The 15,011-nt window shown below is 37.5% G+C and overlaps 1 protein-coding gene across 4 annotated transcripts in view; it reads left to right on the top strand.

The window, feature by feature from the left end:
* The first annotated feature begins 5,232 nt into the window (after nt 1-5,232).
* The window catches only part of LOC145494154 (rho guanine nucleotide exchange factor 28-like), a 32,719-nt gene continuing 22,940 nt past the window's right edge, over nt 5,233-15,011 (top strand). For 3 of the 4 annotated variants that reach the window (XM_081473619.1, XM_081473623.1, XM_081473631.1), the window contains exons 1-10: nt 5,235-6,001; nt 7,238-7,281; nt 8,635-8,782; nt 9,681-9,995; nt 11,338-11,512; nt 11,637-11,755; nt 12,069-12,118; nt 12,262-12,328; nt 13,543-13,671; nt 14,317-14,399. In XM_081473619.1, the coding sequence (XP_081329745.1) occupies nt 5,962-6,001; nt 7,238-7,281; nt 8,635-8,782; nt 9,681-9,995; nt 11,338-11,512; nt 11,637-11,755; nt 12,069-12,118; nt 12,262-12,328; nt 13,543-13,671; nt 14,317-14,399 (1,170 nt within the window). In that variant the 5' untranslated portion in view covers nt 5,235-5,961. Of the gene's footprint in view, nt 6,002-7,237; nt 7,282-8,634; nt 8,783-9,680; nt 9,996-11,337; nt 11,513-11,636; nt 11,756-12,068; nt 12,119-12,261; nt 12,329-13,542; nt 13,672-14,316; nt 14,400-15,011 lie in introns of all 4 variants that reach the window. The other variant, XM_081473628.1, reaches the window with a different exon arrangement.

Below are 15,011 nucleotides of genomic sequence, written 5' to 3' on the forward strand. Positions count from 1 at the left end.
TTTGTGCTATGTCCCGTCCATAGTTAGAGTGAATTAAATCTGATAATAACTTTTGATGACGGGAAGAGAGTGCGGCAAGTACGTCTCGGGGAAAAAAAAAATTTAAATCGTTATTATGCTAAAACCATCAAGCTTTTTTCAACGCAGTGGTCGACCTACTTGTTTTATTCTAGGATTTGACTTGAGGTCAAGCCTAATTTTGTAATTCTTCGTATCAATTACACAGATACAATAGAACAATGTAACAGGAGGCTTTTTCATTTTTCCCCCTAAAAGGGTCTTAAAACTTTGAACCAAACGGAGAGCGCAAATTCACTAACAACCTTATCTTCAACGCCGGTACGATAAGAAATAGTTCGGTGAAACTATGCAATGCAATAAATGGAGGTTTTCGGAGATGAAAATTCTAATGCCGTTGTGATTTGTTTTTGATAGCTAAAACAGGAAATTCTTCACAGTCTAATAGCGAATTAATATGACATTCGAATATGAAAATAGCACACGTGTCCTCAATCTTTATATGCGTCAGTGCTGTCCTAAGTTTATCCAAATATGGACACCGAGACTTGAAACAATCACAATTTTCCACCTACAATATGTGCCATCCAAAATTCATTATCTTAATACAAATAACAGCTTCTTTGAGGTATCATGGTAATATCTGTCCATATCTGATGAAATGCCAGAATAAATTACACAACAAATGTTTTTACTTTTACATAAATATTTGCTTTGTAACTTTTACTTGTTTATTTCCCAAATTATCGCATTTTTGTAATGATGACAACTACGTCTTTTTCACGTGCTTTCCCTGTTGAGTGCATTCTGCGTTCTTGGTTGATCATCAAGTCGTCTTTAGAGACCTAGAGCTATGTTACAGAAACGTGTATACATGTTCATAATCTTTTGGGCGGGAAGAGGAATCTAGTTACTATTATTAATTTAGAACTGGCTTCATATTATGTAACAAAGCTATCTGTTACCATTTCGATTGGTTGTCAGTCTGTACCACATTGTTATCAGCATCCTTGTCAATGAGGTCTATTTTTGTTTTAACATTGTGTAAACTAACTTACCATCAGCAGATTGGAAACATCTTTGGGTCCTTTGGATATTTATAGTATGTAAGCTCAGTTATATCTCTAATACTTGTTCTGGACGTTGTTAATTACCATCTTTTAATTTCTCCACTAATTCCTGTCGACCTTTTCATTCTTTCTACCCTGTGAACAGAGTCTCCCTCGATTTCAAATTTTTCTAGGAAGATCAAAGGAAAATCGAGCTAAGGTATATTTTAATAAGTAAATAGTTTCCCCAATTAGTTTTTTTTTAAGCTAAATACCATTGACACTTAAATAAAGTCTTTCATTCATTCATTCATTCATTCATTCATTCATTCATTCATTCATTCATTCATTCATTCATTCATTCATTCAGTCAGTCAGTCATTCATTCATTCATTCATTCAGCTAAATCCATTCGTTACCCATTCATTCCTTCCATCCGTCCGTCCGTCCGTCTTTCCTTCCTTCCTTCCTTCCTTCCTTCCTTCCTTCCTTCCTTCCTTCCTTCCTTCCTTCCTTCCTTCCTTCCCTCCTTCCTTCCTTCCGTCCAAGCATTTTTATCAATCAATCATTGTTTGTTTTCCTTCCTTCATCAGATGTTTATTCAGTCAATGATTTATTTGGTCGTACGGTCAGCCTTTAATTATGGTCTTCCTGGTTTCCTTCCTTCCTTTCTAATTCCTTCTATGCTCATTTTTCACCTTTCCCCCCTTACTATCCCATTCCAAATTTCACTCTCAAAACGGAGTAGCTTCAGCACAGTACATGTACTTTGTTGTCTGACAAAGCACACTGTAATTTTACGTACCATATGCGACAATCTTTTCTATTCAGTTATAGCTTAAGTGTGCAGTCTCTGTTATAATGGTGACACCAAGCACAGGGGGTGTTTTTGTCCTCTTCAAGGGGCTGGTATATTTTAGTCTCGCATTACAGCGAGAGGTACACAGATCTTTTCTTTGGCGTGTGTATACACGTATGATTAACTATTCGTCATAAACCTCAATTTGTAAGTTCTGCCAAAAGAGCTTCACAGTTCATGGTGGAAGCAGAAGCACGTTAAAAACAAGGCACCAACTTCCGGTCTTCGTCTACACCCTCTCCTCCCACTCAACCACTCGCCGCATATTCACACACTTATTGAGTTACTCACTTGTTCGGTCATCCCCTTTTCCCCCACCCCCAATTTGGACTCACTGAATCCCTCACTCACTCAACATGTATTTATTATCGGTGAGAAACTTCCTTGCAGGTTTCTGTCACTTTATAGTCCATAATTAAACAATGGTTTGACTGATTTATTACACATTTTATGAAGAAAATAACGCCGTATTTGATTGTAAGACAAACTTATGTTCACTTTGGAAAACAAAGGATTGGAATTTCGGTCATTCATAACTATTAACAAAATTCTTGAATCTGATTGGTTCTTGGCACATCCTGTTTTTCACCAACTTAAATTGTAGCTCAAGCTTCCATTTAAAGGTGTCCAATAAACAGTGTCCGATTCCAAAAACAAGGGTTCGAATGACAAAATGCGCGTGCTGTGCGCGCGTTTTACTTGGTTTCTTCATGTGATTGAATACTCCTCAATTTTTTATTTTTCTGTTACTTTTCAGAAATGGATTATTTTCTCAGCAAACTTTGCCATGAGATAAAAACTCGTTAACAGGCTTCGATCTGACTTATTTTTATTTCGTCTAATTTTGTCGGTGATCATACTCGCGGTCAAACAAGTTGGTCTCCTACTACACGACAATTTTGTTAATCACTATTATTTACTACAATTCATGGAAGGTTAAAAAGTATGCCGTCTTCCCTCGTTTTTTCTCTCGCTCGCCTCTTTTTTCGCTCGTCCCCAACCACCGAGGCCTGGAACAGGCTGACAAAAACGAAAGGTGAAACGCTCAAATATACAAACAGAAAAAAATAGATATGAAAAAGTATAAAATGTAAATAAAAGTAGCCATTGGAAGCCCGAAAAAGGGTCCAAGACCCTTACTACTCGAGCCACCACAAATATAAGTCATGAGTTATACATAAGATAACAATAAATAACAATGATAAAGTATAGATTAAGATAAACTAACCTAGAAATGATGATGTCAAAATTTACAATAGAGGTCAGTAAATACCGTCCTAAAACGTTATGAAGTTATTTTTTAAAAAAGCTAAATTAGAACTGTTATGTACATATCTATGTAAAAATAGTGTTATATTCTACCTTGGGTATTGTTATTTATGACATGGTAATAAGTTCAGGTGAAAATAGAAGCGGACAGGATTAAGCCCGACTTACTCGTTAGGTGGGAGGCCTCTTCACTTTCGCGTCCTCGACTTGATGGCGGTGAGATGGTACCCCACTCAAAATTGGCGTATTAAAGTACGAGTCACGCACATGAAATGCTTACGCATCGCGCACGCTAACTCTTGATTAGAGCATGTTCAACACGCGCACTTGACCGGTCCGGTCTATCCGGAGGCGAGCGCACTGACCACGAGGCCGCCCTGCCTCCTCCTCTGCGCCTATGTATTTGGCGGGATTTCGCGCGCCAGTGCTTTTGTTTAGGTGGCGACTGTGAACGCGAGAGGAGAATTTCCTCGCGACTTTTTTTCCCGCGAGAGAACAACATGGTTGCTCTGCCACCAAAAACAAAATGCCCCGGCTACGCATGCTACCGCTTCGTCCCATCCCTCTCTCCACTACTTCTTTAAACTCGTGTCTGTAAGCCAGACATATTAATAACAAGCCTTAAATTTTAGTTTAACTGATCTTTTGTAAACGGGTAACCTTGACCGTAATGCCTTTATTATTTCTGTTACACAAATCCGACAAGAGCGACTGTTGGCAGTATTATATAAATCATCAAGATGAATTTTACGTTCAGGAATGAAAGAGGCAGCGTACCGTTTTGAAACATGGGGGCCTCATCGTTAAGCCAAGCGGATACATCTGCTCGTATTTTCCAAAATATTTTTTTGCGTTGTTCGTTTGCACAAAAAGCTTCTTTGCGATGTCTACGGTGTTCAATGTGTCCGTAATAGACTTATGACAATGCAGGAGAAGGCATTTGTTTAGACGATCGTAGCTCCTTCATAGTGCTTCTAAGGCAGGCTTTTAGTCTTCGTTAAGCAGAAAATGTGCGTTCGGAAGTCACCGATGCTGTTCAAAAAGTCTTACGAAACGTTATTTCGCCAAGCGCGAGCATGATGAAAAGATTTGTGAAAAGATCACGAAACGGAATATTTTGTCAAACCAATTTTATGCGGCGCTAGCAATATTTTCAGCACTGAAGGGGGGGTCTGAGTCCCCAAATTTTCTTTTTTTTTGGGGGGGGGGTTACAGGGGGGCTGTAACCCTTCTCCGCGCCTATGAATGAGGAAAGTTGTAAGACAAATGAGCCGAAGGAGTTTCTCTAGCTTTTTCTGTTAAAGGTTAATGAGGGCGTGCTCAAAAACTAGTATCATATATTTCAGACACCAAAATAAACAAAAAATGTTTTTATAGCCAAAAGCTAATTAAAGCCCTCTTATGGTTAATCAATCACTACGCTTCTAAATTAGCACAATTCGCTTTATTCAGTTTTAGCAAAGTACTTCAAAATAACGAGAAATTAGCAATAGCTCTAGTACATTCGATGCCGACAGGATTAACATAGTGAGAATAATTGGGCGTATTAATCTTTGCTCTCTAGACAGGTATTGTAGCATATTATAACTGAAATGAAAGAGGGCAAAACCTTAGGTTTGTCAATGGTCTAGACGGGAAAAGACTGGGCTTTCTGCGGGGCGGAAATACCGATTAAACCCCATCCGCTAGGTGGCTCATCAACAAATAACATCACAGAAATATCAAACATTATCAATTTCACTTAAATACGAGTTAACCTTGGGCATCACAAAATGCAACTGAGGAATTATATGGAACTAAACAACTTTGGCAAAAAATGTGATTATTTAAGTTTCCCATCTCGGGCATTTCAAAACATTTTACGCTATAGAACGTAAAAGTTTATTTCTTTATTCCCGCCACTTTAAGTCAAGATTGCCAAAATGATTTTGTTTTCTTTTTCCTGTGTACAGCTTACTTTAGTCTGCTAGCAAGCATTAGATATATACACTGAGGGGTGAGGTAAGAACAAGTGGGCGTTTAAAGAAGATAACAGTATCATAAACTATTCCGTTCAATAGATTAATTATTAAGAGTGGTTAAGGCCTCTTACCTTCGGTTTTGTTCAAGATATTTCATTTGGCGTGGTAGAGACATCAGTTTGGTAGTAAGTTTGAAATAAAAAAAAAATAAAAGCAATGATATGGTGCCTGAACTCAACGGTTACCACACAGGAAATTGCTAACTATTTTTGGTAAGGTTGCGCTGAGTTGACACAGCTTTCCCCTGGGATGGGGGGAGAGAAACGAGGACGTGACGTCACCAGAGCGGTTTTGGAGGCTCGAGGGTTTGGGATTCTTATGTGAATTGTTTAGTTGGATCGGCTTGTTTTCAACTGGAAGACTGGTGACTTTTTATCCACGTGAAATCATTTTACCGTAAAAGAGACAAGGCTACACATCTTCAACGTTGAAATTCTGGTGGAATGCTACGAACAGTTTGTAAATGAGGAAATTACCGGATGGCGACCGCCGTGATGAAAATGGCGGCGGGTACAAAATGAAGTACTAGTGGTACTAGGCAACGATGTGTTCATCGTTGGCCTTGATTTTCTGACAAGCAAGCGTTATGTTGTTGTTCGGTGTATGCCTTTAGCTGTCTAACGTATATCATGACTGCTACTGTATCAAGACTTTCGTGGTTTTGATGCTAGAGGCTAAGTCGGCTGAAGGTTTAAATTTCAATTCAACGGGTCCTTGAGGGAAGTCGTGTCATCATCGATTTAAAATGAACTCTACAAAGGCTAAGGACTCGGATAAGGCTTCAGGTAAGATATAATAGCTTTATGATTTACTCTTGAGCTTCGTCTAGCCCCGATAGTGTTTCGACATAGCAGTACAACTGATTCCTTGACACTCAAATCTATAATATGTTTTTGGAAACCCAAGCAAGCTTGTATGCCATAGAGTTTACTTGTTGGACATAATTAACCAACTGATGAGGTGTTACGCAGGGCTGAACTTTTAGTTCAAGTGGCTTCAGTGCAGAACTACATAATGCTTCTTCTTCCTCACCTTTGATTTTCAGAAAATGAAATTATCGCGACTTAATTATTCCTCGTAATAAGACCACAATACGTACAGACTAGCCCGCCACAAGTGTTGAATTGAAAGCACTTAGCGAACTAAATACGATCATCTCGAACGTACATAACGTTTGTACCAAATTAGTATTTCGAAAATACCCATAAACGGACAATTTAATACGCCAACTGGTTAATAATTTTTCTGGAATCTTTCCGGGTGTCGAAAAAAGTATTTTGAAAGCAAGGTCAAGTCTGGAGGTTAAGATCAATCCAACGACATTTTTACACGCGCTTCGCTCATGTTGTCCTGTTATTTGTGAGCTCAAACTTGATTGCAATATTTGTTGTTTTACGTTAAACGTTTACGTTACATTCAAAGTTGTGATTACTGGAACAAAATAATTGCTGTTGAACATGAAACGATCATGTGGGTCACAACATATGACTAAGGAAATCGGTGGACAATTTTTGCTAATTGAATGCTTTACAGGAGGAACGATTCATAGCGTTCGAGCCAGTCTCGGTCGTCTTTATTATTTCGCCTTCTAGAATATTTTACGTGGATTCGGGGAAGCAATTCCTTCCTTTAAGGCTACAAATTAGCTGCCTGATTAAAGTCCCCAAATAGATTAGGATGAAATCTGTCGACGAGTCACATAGCAAATAAACAAAGTCATCAAACGTAAGAAAGGTTTCCGTAACGTAAAATCTCAAGGTTTTAGTTTTACCTAGTTTATAATAACTGAATTGCTCTCTCATAAGTTTCGATTACATTCACGTAATCTCTTTGTTTTGTTTTTCAATAATTATTTCTTCATATGAGATTGTTACGCTTTAGTCATGTTATTCGTGGGCTAAGGTCGAAATTTGCATTTGAAAGGTTTCAGGGTATACAAAGTTCCAGGTCCCAACTCGATCATTTAAGTTACATTTTGGAACCCCGATTTCTCATTCTATGATATTCTTTTCTTTCAACAGAGGCATGTTGCATGGCCTTCACTCCACAGAGCTCGCCAACCCGTGTAAGTGCAATCTCTTGTGTTATCTGTTTTACCACTTCAAAGCTTCGAAAGAAGCTATATTACTTTCACATGTTGCTGGCATTAGACGGGGCTAGTGCACCTTCCAACATCTTCTATTTGGATTCAATGGAATTTATTAGGTCTGCGCTCACAATGCTTGATGTTAGGTCATCGTTTTAATTACGTGAATGGTCCAAGTTTTGGTTTTGACCTTGGTATTGTCAGATTACTCCGTTGATTGAAAGATCGCTAAATAAAACGCGATTTTAGTGAATGTATCGTAAGTTAATTTCGAATCTCACATCAAGTTCGGAATATTTGTTTACACAAGGTGCAAGATTCGATCGCTCGAATGTTTAGTTGACTTTGTCGATTTTCAAAGTGTGGAAGACACTCGCACCATTATGTCACGCGATCGAATCTGTCCAAAGAGAACTTTCTAATCTTCCGTCAAGGAACCCAGTCCAGATAAAATGAAAACCTTTATGAGCTGGAATCCAGCTGTCCGCTGCATATTTGTACACCTCTGGTCTGATTAACGACTTAGGATTTGTAAATAAAGTTCGTTGGCGTGTCGATATAGCTGATCATGAACCTCCTGTTGTTTTGGTAAACTCGGATCTTATCTCTACAAACGTTCCTCTTTCTCTTTGTTGTTGTTTGGCTGTTATATCAGCACACTTTGAAATAGAACCCTAATTTTGAAATTTGTTTTTATCCATCGGATCATTTTGTTATAGTATAACCTGTCATCGTCTCTGTTTAGTTGCTTTTCGTTTGACAACTTATACATACGATACTGCATCACATGCAAAACATTTGCAATTCAACAGTTACATATTGCTACTTATTCTTGTGGTTTTAGTCAGTCATTGGAATGCAAACACTACCAAAGTTTCTTGGCATTCCCAGATTATTTTGACTTCTGTATCAATTTCTCTTGTTTGTATTGTCTGCACCCAATCAACAATTCGATGACTAGCTCAAAATTTTCAATTTTAAGATTTTAAGGCAAATTTTTTTTTTTGGAATTCAGATCTTCCAACTGGGAATATAAGCAACAGACTATTGTCTGACAATATTGCTAAAATGACATCATCTCTAGCTTATACAGCTACTGCTTTTCTTGATTAATACATAAGTTATGTTACGCTTTCGAGTTGTGTTCCATAAAATATCTCACAAGTCCCTTGTATTTTCTTGGTATACACACAAGCCGTTAGAACTATTTTATACCATGCCATAGAAAATATGGTGGCCAACACTATAAGTGCCACATATGTGTGACTCTCTAAGAGTGTCCCTAGTTTTGGTTGTTATTTAAGTTTTTCATTTTTTCCATTTCTTTTCCAGGGTGGGGAGGTGATATTTATTACATACTCAGATGATTTTCCACTACCAGACAATGGAGAATTTTACCTGGTATTTGAAGGAAAAAGTCAGCGGCATGTAACTACAGCACAACAAATAAATGCATATACTCTACGTGCAGTTGTGCCAGGTACAAAATAATCCCTCTATGCATGTATTACTACATATGGATGTAATGGCAATAATACAGTCGAACCTCCGGTTGCAACCACCTATACAGTAAGCGACCACCTCTCCTCAGCAACCAGTTTTCCAAAATACCAAAAGTTTCCAAGCCAAATCACTATACTTGGAACCTCTTGTAAGCAACTGTGACCACTTTTAGAGCTGAAAGTTTGAACTTTTTTTTGTTTTTAACCTCCCATAAGCGACCACTTGACAGATAATAGAGAGGAAATTGGATAATAAGGTGTTGTAACATTATCGTATTCCCAGGTATTACAAAAGACAACAATATTTCAATCATTGGGAAACTGGATTTTTTCCCTCAAAATTGACTTTTTTCATGAATAAAATGTTTAAAACACGGGGTAAGTCTGTAGTTACAATAATTATGCTATCTGTGCCAAATTTTTGATCCACTATGGTCTAAGCTCTTGTAAGCGACCACCTCAGCTTGACATTTTGGGTTTTCGCTTATGGGAGGTTCAACTGTATTTACTTAGATCTATACTGTGCATACTGTAACTGACTAAAAACATGTTTTATTAGGACTTGTTAAAGTTTGCTTTTGGCTGAAGATTTCCAGACATTAGTTAAACTCTCGTGAAGATACCACATATTAGTAAAATGGTTATTATAGACCCATTGACCACTCTTACAGTTACTTGTTAGATATCTGCATCTGCTTATTAGGGTATAATTTACAGTACCTAAGGGAAATACATTTTTGGACCTTGGCTACTCTCTGCTGGAAACAGTGTATTAATTTAACTGTATTTATTGCCATAGTCAGATGCAAAATAAAATTTACCCTTCTTGTTGTTGAAAACAGCACTCTCATTAGGCATGTTTTTGTCCTGTTTCAGATCATGACCAGGCAGAAAGAGTCTCGCTTACTGTATACTGCGCCCAAGAAAACAAAGTGGGCTCTCTCTCGTCACATAAATTTTTGTACTTGCTGGAGACAGAACAAATCATTGCACAACTTTTGGCAGACAGTGCATCAGATAGCAAGCTTTTTGAATGTCTCACATCTTTGTCAGAAATATCAAATAGTTTATCCAAGGAACTTAAAGACACATTAGATTCCAGAATAACGAATGCATTTGAGTTTCTGGATTTGTCTCCTACTTGGTCATTATTTGGTGAAAAAGGGATGGAGAATTATCAGAATGTAAATGGTGAGTATGATATAGTTGTAGCTCTTTTTCTGCTGTACATTTTGGCAATGTATCATGGATAAACTGCTCTATGGATATCAGAAGTAATAGGAAAAATAGAAATTAAGCCAGTTCTCTGGTAATGCAGTGTACATTCTACATTCAGATTCTAATTGTGAGCTGACCAGGCGGTAGTATAATGTCAGGGGTTTCATTAAGGGCCGGGCACTGGGCAAATTGCCTGTCTGTGAGGACAATTTTGCCAGGTTGGTTTTTGACCATCTAGAGGAAAGTTTTTCTTACAAAGGAGTTCAGTTCTATTAGTTTTGCCCACCTGTGAAAACCGGTTACCCTCCTGTGAAAACATTAATGAAACCCTGGTCATATGCTGGACCCCAGATCAAGCAGTCCTTGCCATGGTCATTATGCTGTATTCTTTATAGACAAGAAAATTTACTCTCACAGGGCATTAAGGCATAAATGGTAATGGTACTTGCAAATAAAATGCTGGGATAAACCTACAATGGACAAGCATCTCATTTGGACGGGGGGGGGGGGGGGGGTTGCGGGTGGGTTAAAAAATACTCTTAATTGCTTCATGCTATGGAAACCAGCCTGACGGGCCACTACAGCAAAGGGTCAAGCATGCTGCCCCATTCCAATACTTGCCACTATTCTAATAAATCACCCCTTTCTGATAAATGCCTATTTTCCTGTATCAGTGTCCAGTGTGCCAAGTTAAATTCAGTTAATAGTTAATGGTTTTTTCAGAAAAAAAGTATTGAATTCAGTTTGTGTTGAGAATGATTTATCTAAATATTGTTAGTTTAAAGTTTATTAAATCCATCAGTCTTAAGAGCCTTCGTTACTTTGTGGTTTGTAATTTGAGCACTTTAGAGATTTCAAGGCAGGCTTTAGCCAGATGAGTGTCGAGGCGTCCTGTGGACGGCCACTTTTTAAAGAAAACTGTTTTATTTTCCATACATTGCCTTGTAAATTGTTCATTTGAGCAGGCCCTATAGCACATTTTGGACACCCACTTTTCAAATCCTAGCTAAAAGCCTGTTTCAAGGGAAGGTGATAATCAACCCCCCTGAACAAGTAACCTGTATCCAAGAATTTGATAAGCACCTTGGATGATAACTTACGGTAAATGTGCACAGTAATTATCTGTGCAGATTCTTCTTATTTACGGCAGAACTTAAGTTTAACTATGAATCATCCTCTTAGGCAGTGTTGTGCTTGAAAATCTATCAGTTTCCTCATAACAAACTAACTTACTTGAGGTAGTTATACATGAATCACGTCTGACAAAGTCTCAAGTTGATTTATTCTCAACACCTGCATCCTCTCTTTCTACTAGGCCAGGAAACGTTACTTCATCTTTCGGCCAGATTGGGATTCACTCAACTAGCAACTTACCTTCTGGATCAGCCAGGATCATGTGAGGCTCTTCACACACAAGACAAGTCAGGAAAAGTACCTGAGGATATCGCACGGGAAAGAGGAATGAAGCTGCTTGCAGACATGCTTTCAAGGTATTGATGGCCTTCTTGTTCTTAACTTTGCCTTTTATCAAAATGAAGAGTCTGATAATAAGTGAATGACACTGCAGTTGTCAGGACTCGATGTGTACTAACCACTGGTTGTTACTTTTCTTAGGGGTCCTGGTGATTGTGAAAAGAGAACACCCAAAGACACAACGAAACCGCAAGTAAAGAAAAGTGAGTTGGGTACCACCACGATATCAAGTTACACATCTCAAGAACAGAACTCACTTGGTAAGCAATTAAAACTTCAGCCACTGACAATCTATTTGAATGCTGACCAGATTAATTCCCATCTTGATGATGTTAAAAAACCCAGCATGTACATATTAAGCTTCACTCCAACATTTAAGGTGGGCAAAGGTAACATGGGGGTCTACCTGTTCTAGCAATTTGTGTCACTTATTGTAGGTTCAGCTGTAAATGAACTTTGTGTAATCTTATGGTTTGAGATAGTTTTGAAATGTAGGCATGTATTAGTATTTATCTCTAAAGGGAAGCTGTATGGCAACTAGATTATATAATTTTGAACCAATTTTCTTTACAGAGAAGGACATTGAAATGCTGCAAGATATTAACTCGCTTGTTGAAGAAGAAGTAAGTGTGCCAGATATTTACTCAAAATTTCTTTTGATACTGAAATATTGGTACTGATATGATTGATACTGAAATATTGGTACTGATATGCACTTACCCTTAATAATATTTGATCAATGACTGTGGTTTTTTCTTCCTATCAGATGAGGAAGAGAATACCTAAGTTTCGTCACTCATGGCCAGTCAGAAGAAAAACTAAGGATACAGCAGGTCTGATAGTGTAACTTCACTTCATGCTCTTTAATGAAGCTGTGTGTGTGTGCTTGAGTAAGGAATATTACTGTTACCAGGGCTGTTACTAAGTTTTAATTCACCTGTTGCCTTCATCTTCACTCCCATAACAAATTTGTTACTTTATGGGTGAATTGTTTCAACTACAGCCAAGTTCACCCACAACAACAAGGGCCCATCAAGCATGCTCAGCCGTAACCGGTGCGACAGGTTATGACCCTTATTGACAGCCCTAGTAAAAGTGCCCCATAATGTCCAGATTACAACATGGTACTAAACACCTGGCATAATAGGGAGCTTTAGCAAACCATGATGGCAACGCCGACAAGAACAAAACCAAACAAAAGGTTTAATGAACAGAACCATAGTTCTGCATGTGCGTTTGGAATCATTGGTACATTTCTCAACCATTTTCTTCAAAACAACAATGTGAAATGACCAATTTCTACATATTTTGGAGAACATGAACTGCAATGGCAAATTTTTTGTATCTACTTCCATTGGAATTGAATGCTGTCATTGCGTGTTTAGCCTGAGCAAGTTTTTAGATTGATAGGTGTGTTGAACAGATTTGCACAGTTGCAACATTCAAAGGTGAGATATAAATACATTTTTTACAAGACGTTGTCCTAGGTGACGCTGTCGTTATTGCTACAGTAGTAGGAACTAGGTTGGTAGGGGTTGGCAGGAAACCTGTCAAGGACTAGCATGTGATCCAGAGGGAGTATTTGGTACATGTAGATATAGTCTTGGTCATGTCCAGCTGCAGAAACTGGGGGAGTGAACCAGTTCTGATATACTATATAGATAAGGTTATATATATAGATAGGGTTACTTGAAGGGTTAGTTTGTGCTCAGACTGGAAGGTATTTAACCTCATTCCTTCAATGGGACAAAAACAGCAAACAAATTGCCCTTTCCTTGGGAAATCTGCTCCATGTACATCAGACACTCATTCTGAATAAAGGGAATGAAGACTTACCGAATTTGAAAATTGATCCAGTTTAAATGCTTACCCATACTGTTGTATGTTGTTTTAAATTTTTAAAGAAATGTATGAAACTAAACCGGAATTTTCAAACTTAAAAGCCTTCCATGGGAGGGGTTTGGATATTTTCTGGATCAGCACATTTCTTGCACCACAGCTTTACCATTAAAACAGGTTCCCAACTTATGTGATTATTTTTTCACAGAAGACGCATCTAGCAGTGATGAAGAATTAAAGCAAATCAATAGGGAACTTTCATCAAAGAAGTTCACAAGCCAGCTGAATAGTATGACTTCTGGAAGAAATACTGGGGGTGGAAACCGACATTTGTTAGGTACAATAATATTCTTAGTACTTGGTAAAAAAGCCAACATTTTCCATGGTTAGAACTGTACAGTTATTAAAAAAACAAGTGGATGTTTGGGAGAACAATTTTTGCAACTGGAGTGCAATTGCAAATAAGTGCAGTTGGAACACAAGCAATGGAGACCTGGGAAGTGTTCCACTTTTAAAAAATTAATAATAAAAATAATAATGATGATGGTTTATTAGCAAATCCAAATAAAAATTGGCTCTTCTATGATAATATAAAAGGCTAAAAGCTAAAAATACAACTTGCTTGCAATGAAAGACACTAGAAGTAAAATTTAAATTTATACATTTTTAAATTAATAGCTGGTGAAAGTTTTCTGTGTCTAAGAGATAATTTTATAGTAACCTGGCTCTTAGCCAGTCAGATTGGGCACTTATCTGGGCTATTTTTTAAGGAAAGTTAACTAAATAAATGCAAGCATGCATTTGTATGAGTAATCCCAGACACTCTAGTTTTGCTTCACACCATTTGCACCAGAAAATTTGTCCCTGCATGTGCTGTTATACGGATCTATACATTTTCAGAACACATTTTATTACTCCATCAGCGCATGATAGTTTTTTCAATTGTTCTTTAAAGCTTAAGTCAATTGTATTTTACTTACAGAGGCAAACCTCAAGAGATTGAGAGATATCAATGAGGAAATACAAAAACTTCGAATGGTTAATTCACAAAGAGGTCCCAGAGAGGTACTGTGTGATGTTGTGTTCTATTATGTTCCATTATGTTTTGTACCTTAATATAGTGCTTGGGTAGCATGGTTTAACATAATGTAAACATCATGTGACTTCATGTTGTGTTGTGTCATGTTAAGCATTGTTAGGACAGAATATTTAATATTTATTATCTGGTGGCAAAGTAAACATTGGTGAGTATTTATGGAGATAAATTTTCATGTCAATGAAGGTGAATATTAAAAGTTTCAAAATACAAGGAAACACAGATGGAATTGTTTGTTTACATACACTTATTTTTTCATAGTGTTAATAAATAAGTACATTGATATTGAATTGGTTAACACATTGATTTAGGCAGTGAAATAAGCAAAAAAAAAAAAAAATATATGTACAAAAAGAATTTCATCTGATACCTCAAAGTGGTACCATGATCAAATTTTTACCCCTTGACGTTTTAGGTGTATCACATAGAATTCTGTGAAAGTATAAAAATGCTGTTTACTGTTTGCAAATATCTGCATTAGTTCATGCAAAAATGTGTAAAATATGCAAATGAGATGACTGATGATGTCATACAGTCAACCCAATATTATATCAAGTATATAAATAGAGCTTCCTAGGCCA

The sequence above is a fragment of the Orbicella franksi genome, chromosome 1 (genome assembly GCF_964199315.1).
Source record: "Orbicella franksi chromosome 1, jaOrbFran1.1, whole genome shotgun sequence".
In the NCBI taxonomy this organism is placed as follows: domain Eukaryota; kingdom Metazoa; phylum Cnidaria; class Anthozoa; order Scleractinia; family Merulinidae; genus Orbicella; species Orbicella franksi.